This window comes from Puma concolor, chromosome E2 (assembly GCF_028749965.1).
Source record: "Puma concolor isolate L17-30 chromosome E2, mPumCon1.1.hap2, whole genome shotgun sequence".
Lineage (NCBI taxonomy): Eukaryota > Metazoa > Chordata > Mammalia > Carnivora > Felidae > Puma > Puma concolor.
The window spans coordinates 54,947,772-54,958,108 of record NC_141681.1 but is presented as its reverse complement, the minus strand read 5'-3'; the positions used below and the strand labels follow the sequence as shown (position 1 = coordinate 54,958,108).

Sequence of the window (10,337 nt, the reverse complement as noted above, 5' to 3'; positions counted from 1 at the left end):
TCACGTTGGCACATGCGCAGTAGAACCAGAAACCCTCCAAAAGAGGGTGGAATGGGGGTGGGCGATGAGGAAATAATCCCTCCCGGTCACTGCCCGAGGGCAGTCCGGAGGCCAGCAGCGCCTGCGCGGGCGCTGTCCTTCCTCGGGTCGAGGATGCGCGCGCAGCGCTTTCCGCCTCCCGGAAGTTTACGCGGGACAACTAAGAAGGTGAGTCCTACTTCCGCGAAGGGTCGGAGAATCTGGCCGCAGATACCTGGCTCCCAACCCCGCTCACGAAGTCCAGAGGTGGGGGGAAAGTGAGGCGGAGAAGGGAGAGGTCTCCTGATGCAGTGACCACAGTTCGGTCGTGCTGCCTGTGACGTCAGCACGACCCTTTGTGGGAGACGGAGGCCCCCGGGCTGGGGGTCTCTATGAAAGAAGCTTCTTGTCGCCGCGATTACTGATCTGTCCTTGCAGCCCTCTCAGGCCCCTGTGGGGTCTTGGCGGGTGTGGCTACGACGGAGATGGGCGGGGCTCATAGGGAGCTTGTCGGCCGTCCTGTCTGGACACGACGTCATGCCCGATTTTTTGGGAGGGCGGGGCCTAGGCGAGTCGTGGTCATCCAGAAGACTGTCCCTCCTTCCCTGAGGTGGATGGAGTCTAGTAGCCTTTAGCTCTTTTGCTGTACAATGGCTGAGAACCTCCTAGGAGGGACGCAATTCTTAACAGATAGCAAATGTTCAGTAAATATTGGTTGAACAAATAAAATAAACGGGTGAATGGATGATAAAGACTGGCCTGAGCGTTGGAGCCTTGGGTTTAAGTCCTGAACTAGCCATGTGACCTTGGACAGGTGACTTTACTGTGAAACTGCCTTCTTCCATCCATATTTATTGAGCGTTTACTGTAACACTACCTCCATCTGACCTATTAAACAGTTGCTCATTTGTTTATTAATCTCATCCTCTGCCACTAGAATGTGAGCTTCCTCAGGTCAAGGGCCTCGTTTGTTTCCTTTGCTGCTGTATCCCCAGTGGTTAGCACATATTAGGAGTTCGGTGAGTGATTATTGAGTGAGTGAATGAACTTAGTACTTGCGGGCTACATAGCCGGTGATCAGTAAACATTAACCATTATCTTTCACTTATATGTGAAATGGGCCCGAGTCAACCTCTCCACTTTTATTCACTTACAGGACTCTTCTAAGATGGAGTTTCCAGCCCAGGGAATCTGAAGGCCAGACTGTGACCCCATTAAGGTACCATCCCCTCAGGGACAGGCCCCCTTATAGCTTATTCCCCACCAACAGCCTGCTCCTGTTCCGCCTCCTCTGTGTTGCTGCTGTCAGACTTCACTCCCAGGAGGAAAGTTATCATGGATGTGACAGGGTCACTGGATTAGGTGCTTGCCCCATCCTAGAGGCCATCTTTAGCCAAGGGCACTTGGCACGGAGGGAAAACTCCACTTAAGGCAAAACCACTTAACACTGTAAAGCCAGAAAAACCCCAAAAAACAAAAAAACTGCCAAGTCTTAGGGGTGCCTGGGTGGCTCAGTCGGTTAAGCGTCTGACTCCTGATTTCAGCTCAGGTCGTGATCTCACAGTTTGTGAGTTCGTGCCCCGTGTTGGACTCTGTGCTGACAGCAGGGAGCCTGCTTAGATTCTCTCTCTCTCCTTCTCTCTCTGCCCTTCCCCTGCTCATGTGCGTGCATGCTGTCTCTCTCAGAATAAATAAATTAAAAAACAAAACAAAACTAAAGTCTTAGTTTGCTAGTCAGATGAGGCCAGACTATGCTGCATTAGCAGCAGCCCCCATATCTCAGTGGCTGAACCCAAATTCAAGTTTCTCATGGATACAAAGCCTGGAACCACTCTTCAGGGTAGCCGCCCTCCAGGCCATTTTGATCTTGTGGCTCCAACGTCACCAGAAGGGCTTCAGGTGTGCAGTGGCCTGAAGCGAGAAGAGGAGTGACTCCTCTAGCTTACCAAAAATGCTCACCCATATTTATCCCTTCGAGAAGAGAGATCTGTCCATTCAGATGTCAACCAGGACAACAAATTAAGTGCCACAACCAACCTACAGGTTTCCTTAAAAGACACTTGGCAACAGCCTTTGCGGTCTGACATCGTACACAGCTCCTTGGTGGGAGTTGAAGGAAAGGCAGTTTTCTACCACAGTGTGGTTTCTGGTCTTCTGCAGACCAAGGGGAAGCACAACCCTCATCTCCTCTGGCTGCGATTTCTTTCCTGAGCTCTTTGGACGGCCTGTGACTTTCAAGGGCAAGCACTGGAAGTCCATAAGTCAGCACCAAGTGGAAATGGAGAAGCCTGGGAGGCGCGGAACTTCCGGAAAGGGAAGGGGCAGAAGAGAAGGACTGACAACTGGAATGTAAATTGGATACGGGGCATGATCCGGTCATAAGAGCCACTAACATAAAAGGCTTTCCGGGGGCCAGGCCCTGTTCTCAGCGCTTGGTATAAATGTATTCATTTAGGCCCCAGCAACTACTCTAGCGGTCAAAAAAAGTACTGTTAGAAGCCGCATTTTACCATTGGGCAGACTGGGGCACAGAGAGGGTAAGTAACATGCCCAGCATGTAGCGGATATGGAACCGAAATCCAGGAGCCTGGAGCCAGAGCCAGACTTTAAGGACTCTCCTGTTTACAGGTGCAACAGACACCAAGCTCTGCGGTGAATACGGGAAAAGGGGTTTGATCAGACTGACCCAGACACAAAAAGATAGTTATGGCATGATCTCACTTCTAGGTGGAATCTAAGAAAAAAAAAAAAAAAAAAAGCCAAACTCCTAGTAACAGAGAGTAGAATGGTGGTTACCAGAGGCTGTGGGGAAAAAGATATTGATCACAGGGGACAGACTTTCAGGGCATCTGGCTGGCTTCAGTTGGAAAAGCAGATGACTCTTGATCGCAGGGTCGTGAGTTCGAGCCCCACGTTGGGCGTGGGGCCTACTTTTAAAAGAAAGTGTTGGGGAGGGGACAAACTCAGTTATGATTAACAAATTCTGGAGACCATAGCGACTGTAGTCAATGATAATGTATCAAATACCTGAAATTTGCTAAGAAAATGGATCTCAAGGGTCCTCACCACCCACACAAAAATAGTGGCAGCTATGGGCGGTCACGGATATGTTAATCAGGCAGTTGTGGTAACCATTTCACAATATGGACAAATTGCAACACATTGTGTGGTACGCCCCACATATGTACAATTTTTGTTTGTCAAAAATAAAAGAGGAGAGAACTTTCTCTTGCGAGGTGACATGAAGTCACGAGCAAACTTACTTTGGCTTGTGTTTCCATAGCCGGTTGGTAATCAGTACTGTATGCCAAGTCTTACAATAAAGGGCGAAGGAAATAATCTTACTTTCTTTTGCTATTTGAGATTTATAAATAGGGACACCTGGGTGGCTCAGTCGGTTAAGCCTCCGACTTCGCTCAGGTCATGATCTCCCGGTCCAGTCCATGAGTTCGAGCCCCACCTCGGGCTCTGTGCTAAGAGATCAGAGCCTGGAGCCTGCTTGGGATTCTGTGTCTCCTTCCCTCTCTGCCCCTCCCCCGCTTGTGCTCTGTCTCTGTCTCTAAAATTAAACATTTTTTAAAAAGTTTAAAGTATATAAATAAATAAACAAATAAAATACATCTACTTAAAAAATAAGTAAAATAAAATATATCTACTTGAGGGGCACCTGGCTGGCTCAGTTGGTAGAGCACGTGACTCTTAATCTCGAGGTCATGAGTTCGAGTCTCGTGTGGTGTAGGGTTTACTTAAAATAAGAAAAAAAAACAATAAATTAAAAAAAAAAAGTAAAATATATCTACTTGAAGTACCCATAGCACTGGCATTCTTGTTGATTTTCTCTTCTTCGCTTAACTAGTTTAATCCTGTTTTTATGGGTTGACTTGTGTCCCTCAGAATTCCATCATGTGGAAACCCTGACCCTGAGTACCTCAGAATGTGGCCATATTTGGAGATAGGGCTTTTAAAGAGGTAATTAAGTTAAAACGGTGTTGTTAGGGTAGGCCAGCCGCGGTCTGAATGTTTGTGTCCCCCTCCCCCAAAACGCATATTTTGAAATGCTAATGCCCAATGTGATGGTATTAGGGAGGGGAGCTTTTGGGGAGGAGGGTAGGTCATGAGGGTAGAACCGTCACTAATGGGATCAGTATTCTTTTGAAGGAGACCCCAGATAGCTCCCTAGCCCCTTCCACCATGTGGGGACTGAGGAAAAATTGTCAGTCTGGACCCCCAAAGGCCTTCACCAGAACTCAACCATGGTGGCATTTTAACCTCGGACCTCCTAGTCTCCAGAACTCTGAGGAATAAGTTTCTGTTTTTCATAAGCCACGCAGTCTGTCATATTTCAATATCACAGCCCAAACAGACCAAAGTGGGGCCCTAATCCCATATGACTGGTTCCTTACAAGAAGAGATTGGAACGCCGTCAGGGGGACGGCCATGTGAACACAGAAGGCAGCCATCTGTGAGCCAAGGAGAGAGGCCCCAGAAGAAACCGGCCTTGCTCACACCTTGATCTCCGACTTCTGGCCTCCAGAGTTCTGAGGAAATAAATTCTGTGGTTCAAACCCCGCAGGCAGTGGTGTTTGGGTACAGCAGCCCGAGCAGACGAATACACCTGCCGTGTCCTCCTTTTTTTTTTTTTAAATTTTTTTTTTCAAAGTTTATTTATTTTTGGGACAGAGAGAGACAGAGCACGAACGGGGGAGGGGCAGAGAGAGAGGGAGACACAGAATCGGAAACAGGCTCCAGGCTCCGAGCCATCAGCCCAGAGCCTGACGCGGGGCTCGAACTCACGGACTGCGAGATCGTGACCTGGCTGAAGTCGGACGCTTAACCGACTGCGCCACCCAGGCGCCCCTATGTGTCCTCCTTTTTAATAGGCTCTGTGTGTACCTTTGGTTTTGATTTTTACAAGTGTTAGGAAATATCCCAGAGACACACAAAGCCTAAAGGATAATGTCAACACCTGTGTCTCACTAAGTCAGGATAAGACAGGCTGTTTGCAGTAGCGGATGCTACGGTCCTTGGGGCTTAATGCAACGTGTATTTATTCACTGATCATGAGATTCCAGCGTGGACCCGACAGCCCTCCTTCATCTTGTAGCTATGCCAGGGGAGTGATGCGGCCTCCGGGGCCATGCGTGCTGAGAAGGGGTGGATGGAGGGGGTCCTCTGGCTCTTAACTGCCTCAGCTGGGAATTGACTTCCACTCACACGCCATTAACCAGGATTAGTTATGTGGCCCCGGTGTAACCGCAGGGGACCCCCGGGAAGGGTAGGGGAGCACGTGGATATTTGGTGAGCATTCACGGTCTCTCCCAAACCGATTGTGTGTTTCAAGAAACAAACATCGGAAGTACAGGGGAAGACCCTCAGTGCTTCAGTGACCTGAGCGGTTCTGCGCGTAACTTTCATGGACTCCAAGGAATTCCCGTATCTTCTGTGAAACCTGCAGTTTCGCATTGCATTTTTCTGCTTTTGACCTGCCCTGGGCCATTAGGGGAGAGATGGGTGGCTAGAAGCTGGATGCAGTGGCGGGGGTGGGGGGGGGAATTTGTTTTAGAAGTGTCCACTTCCTGGGGAAGCGCCCAACTCTTGGTTTCAGCTCAGGTCATGATCTCACGGTTCGTGAGATCAAGCCCCGCGTCAGGCTCTGCGCTGGTAGCACAGAGTCTGCTTGGGATTCTCTCTCTCCCTCTCTCTCTGCCCCTTCCCCATTCTCTCTCTAAATAAATAAATACGTTAAAAAAAAAAATAGAAGTGGTCACTTCCTAAGAGAGTATATTCCAATGTAGTAACTTTTCTCCCTTTTGCAATGTTGTCACCAGGGGGAGCGCAGATGAACTACTCACTGGCAGTGGGTGAAGTTTTGCTTTCAGCTCCCTGTTCCCTCCCCCACCTTTTGTTTTCTAGCATGATCACTTTCTGTCCAAACTGTGGCAAAAATATCGAAGCGACATTCAAATTCTGCCCCTACTGTGGGAAACCTTTGCCTGTGGAGGAGCATGAAGGGTGCCAGACCTCTGTCAGTCCGCTTACGTCATCCTTCCGAGGTAAGAACCAGCCCTTTGAGGGGTGACGAGTGCATGTGTGCATGCTTCGGGGGAGGAAGGCCGGAAACCTTTGCAGCCTGTCTGACCCGGCATTGATCCTGGGGCTGCCCAGGACTCAGACTCTGTCTACACTCAGTTTCCTGGCATCTGATCGGCCCCTGGGTTTTCAAGTTGACAACTCAGGGGGTGCCTGGCTGGCTTGGTCAGTGGAGCATCCGGCTCTTGATTGCGGCTCGTGGTTAGCAGGATCAAGCCCCACGTCCAGCCCTGTGCTAACAGGGCAGAGCCTGCTTGGGACTCTCTCTCCCCCTCTCTCTCTCTGCCCCTGCCCTGCTCGCGCACAGTGCATTCTCTCTCTCAAAATAAATAAACACAAAAAAATAAAAGAGAGGAGGAAAAAAATAAAATGAAGGGATAGTTTGCTTAGGTATTTAGGTGACCGAACAAGCGAGGTTTGGCTCTGGGGATCGGCGGGAAGAGAGTGGTTGAATGTGCCCTCAGGGTTTTCCAGTTTAGGGTTCCCTGGAAAAGGCCTTTGTAATTTCAGTCTGCATCCTGTCTTCCTTTCTCCAGGCTCAAAGAGAAAGAGGAACACCAGTTCTGAAAGCTCTTCCAAGAAAGTGAGATGGTCTAGCACTGTCACCTCTTCCTCGTCATCCGTCTTCTCTGATGGTGACAGTTCTGGGTCTGAAGATACCTTGAGACCCTGCGAGAGACCCAAAGGTGAGAGTCGGGGTCAACCTGGCCTGACTAGACGGGGAAAAGGTGGGTCACCGGACAGTATTTGGGGCATCCTTCCCCTGCCCGGGCATCCCCTACCCCGCCTGGACCCTCACTGCAGCATCCCTAGCCTCCAGTCCATCTACACACAGCCAGAGCCGCCCCTGTTCCCACCTGTGCATAGCCTCCTGCCTCCTATCGCCCCTCCAGCCCCAGCTCTTCATCCTGGCATCGAGGGGCAGCTCTCTAGGAAGCCTTTCCTGAGCACCACAGGCTAGATCAAGGCTGCCTCGTCTCCCTCTCTTTGCCCTCTTAGCCCCCAATGCCAGTGACACCCTCATTTGAGCACATGTCTCCTCCAGGCTCCATGGCCCTTTCTGCCTCACTTGCTAGACTGAGAGTCCTGTGTGGGCAGGGACCAGGTAGACTCATGTGCATAGGCCTGGAGCCAGCCGACGAGCCTGGGAGTCTTGAGGACCGTGTACCCTCTCCTTCCTAGTGGGCCCTTGGATCTAAAGTCACAGCCCCCAGTGCCTCCCCTCTGCCCCTTGTTGTCTCCAGGCCCCTCTGCCTCTTGCCATTCTACGCCTTGGGTGGATGGTGGGTGGGAAGAATGGAGTAGATAATATCTCTTCTTGTGTCGTTGTCTCTCTCCTCCCCATTGCCCCCCATTCTCTTGCCAGTCTGGGAGCCTCTCAAGGGCAGGGCCTCTGTCTAACAAATTTCTGACTCTTTATATTCAGCACAGGGTGGCCAGGTCCTGTTTCAGGATATTTTTGGTCGAATGTCTGGAAGGTCTTTTTTCCCCTCAGTAAACTTCTCTTCATCCGACAAGACCCAACTCAAACATCCCCTCCTCCAGGAAGCCTCTCTTGACTTCTCTAGGCGGTATCAGTTTCTCTCTCTTATCCCTCTGTATTGTCCTGTTTTGGACTCAGTTCTGACTGACGGTGTCCAGATCAGACTCCCCCACCAAATTAGGGGCTCCTGAGGGAAGGGCCCAGGTCTGACTCGTGTCTGGGTCCCCAGCTTTTTCGCACAAGGGCCTGACTCATGAAAGGTCCCAGGAAGCATTTGTTGAAAGAACAAATGAATAAACGAACCCTATGATGAGCATTGTCCCATTACCCATCCAACTTGTCTCTCCCTGTTGCTGCTTTTTCCTTATTGTGACTATCTTCCTGCAGGGTCCTGGAGCAGACCCCCAACCCCCAAAAGCAGCCCACAGGCGACCAGGCAAAGCCCTCAGACCCTGAAGCGGAGCCGGGTGACAACCTCGCTTGAGGCTTTGCCCACAGGGACGGTGGTGACAGACAAGAATGGGCGATACTGGAAACTGGGATCCCTCCAGACCAGGGACAGCCAGGGCATTCTCTATAAAGGTATGCTGTCCACTGGCCGGCGGGTGCTGGGTCTGGCAGGGGCATCTCTGAGCCAGGGCGAGGGGCGGGGACCCCCTTTCCGAGAATGGAAATGAGAGCCATATCCCAGCTGCCCACCTGCCTCTAGACAGCTTTCTCTTAGGCTTGGGATTGCAAACCTACCCACCTGCAGGGGCTGCGCAGGTAGAGTAAGCGTGTTCAGGAGGCTAAAAGGTGATGGGGACATCTGGGAATTCTGTGCCCCGTGTAACAAGGCACCCCCCTCCCGTTCCGTGTCCACCTCTGTCATATGGGAGCTCAGGCCCAGTGAGGGTGAATGATGAGGACGATGATGAGTGTTCTATCAACCCTGCAGAGATAGCATGGAACCCCCCCCCCAAAAAAAACCAATTTGATTTGATTGTTAAGAGTGACACAGACCAAGAGAATGCAAAAGGCTAATTGCTTGAGAGCGGCTCTGAACCGCTCTGAACCAGGAAGGAAAGGTGCCTGCTCGGGGTTTTTGTTTGGTTAAAGGGTGAGGCCCGGGCGAGGGTTCCCCGCACAGGGGCCGGGGCCTCATGTGATTCGCCTCTCCCACCAGCACCACAGAAGGGAGCCCCTGGCTTTCTTATCAGCCTGCCCAGATGTGGGGCGGGGAGCGGAAGAGGCAGGGCCGGGCTTGGAAGCTGGCAGTAGTCAAAGATTAAAAAAAGAAGTCCGGGGCGCCCTGGTGGCTCAGTCGGTTAAGCGTCTGACTCTTGATTTCAGTTCAGGTCATGATTGCACAGTCATGAGATTGAGCCCTGTGTCGGGCTCCACTCTGGGCGAGGAGCCTGCTTAAGATTCTCTCTCCCCCTCTGCCCCTTTCCCCTGCTCCTGCACTCTCTCTCGCTGGCTCTCAAAAAAAAAAAAAAAAAAGGGAGTCCGATACCTTGTTACAATGAAGAAAACAAAAACCGTGCACTGATTGGTATTTATTAATCAACCTAATGTTTACTGAGTGCCTATTCAAGGCCGCACCGTGTTCCAAGTGCTTTATATGATTTTGGGGGTGGGGGGTGTTGTTATTTTGTCAAATGAGGTTGACCTTTCATCAAAATGACGATTTTAAAGTCTACTATTAAGTGAGTTGTAGTCCATTCATCATGCTGCACAGCCATCATGTGTATCTAGTTCCAGAACATTCCCATCACCCCTAATGGAAGCCCTGTACCAAAGCACCCACTCCCCACACCCCTCCTCCCAGCCTCAGGCAACCACTAATCTGCTCTGTCTGTCTGGGTTTCTCTGTTCTGGATATTTCTGATAAATGCAGTGATACACTACATCATGGCCTTTTGTGTCTATATGCTGTCCCTCAGCGTGATGTTTTCAAGGTCCATCCACATCGTAGTACGTGTCAGAACTTCATTCTGCCTTGCACCTGAATAGTATTCCAGGGTGTGCACATACCACATCTGGTTTCTTCATGTTATGGATCGGTGCACGTGTGCATTGTTTCCACACTTGGCCCTGGTGACTAGTGCTGCTGTGAGCATCTGCGCACACGTTTTCATATGGACGTGTGTTTGCTTCGTACTTGCTAACTCATAATGGATGTCAGCACTGTCGCTGCCCCATTTCCTAGATGAGCAAGCAGGCTCCAGTGCTCAGCACAGAGCCTGACGCAGGGCTTGGGCTCATGAACCATGAGATTAGGACCTGAGCCAAAGTCAAGAGTCAGAAGCTTAACTGACTGAACCCCCCAGGCGCCCCGAGAATTGCAATTTTTAGGACAGCAGCTGACACTCTTAGCTCACTGTGGGCCCCGCTCTAAGTTCACCACACCAATCAGCTCATCTTTTTTTTTTTTTAATTTTATTTTTAATTTTTTTAAACTTACATCCAAATTAGCATATAGTGCAACAGTGATTTCGGGAGTAGGTTCCTTGATGCCCCTTCCCCATTTAGCCCATCCCCCCTCCCACAAGCCCACCCGTAACCCTCAGTTTGTTCTCCATATTTACGAGTCTCTTCTGTTTTGTCCCCCTCCGTTTTTATATTATTTTTGCTTCCCTTCCCTTATGTTCGTCTGTTTTGTCTTGTAAAGTCCTCCTATGAGTGAAGTCATATGATATTTGTCTTTCTCTGACTGACTAATTTCACTTAGCATAATACCCTCCACTTCTATCCATGTAGTCGC

General features: G+C 50.3%; 1 protein-coding gene across 2 annotated transcripts in view; it reads left to right on the top strand.

Moving 5' to 3' along the window:
• The first annotated feature begins 19 nt into the window (after window positions 1-19).
• Window positions 20-10,337, top strand: part of VRK3 (VRK serine/threonine kinase 3) — a 34,196-nt gene continuing 23,878 nt past the window's right edge. Inside the window, exons 1-5 of one of the 2 annotated variants that reach the window (XM_086690502.1) lie at window positions 20-207; window positions 1,175-1,237; window positions 5,932-6,071; window positions 6,645-6,794; window positions 7,979-8,173. In XM_086690502.1, the coding sequence (XP_086546628.1) occupies window positions 5,933-6,071; window positions 6,645-6,794; window positions 7,979-8,173 (484 nt within the window). In that variant the 5' untranslated portion in view covers window positions 20-207; window positions 1,175-1,237; window position 5,932. Of the gene's footprint in view, window positions 286-1,174; window positions 1,238-5,931; window positions 6,072-6,644; window positions 6,795-7,978; window positions 8,174-10,337 lie in introns of both variants that reach the window. The other variant, XM_086690501.1, reaches the window with a different exon arrangement.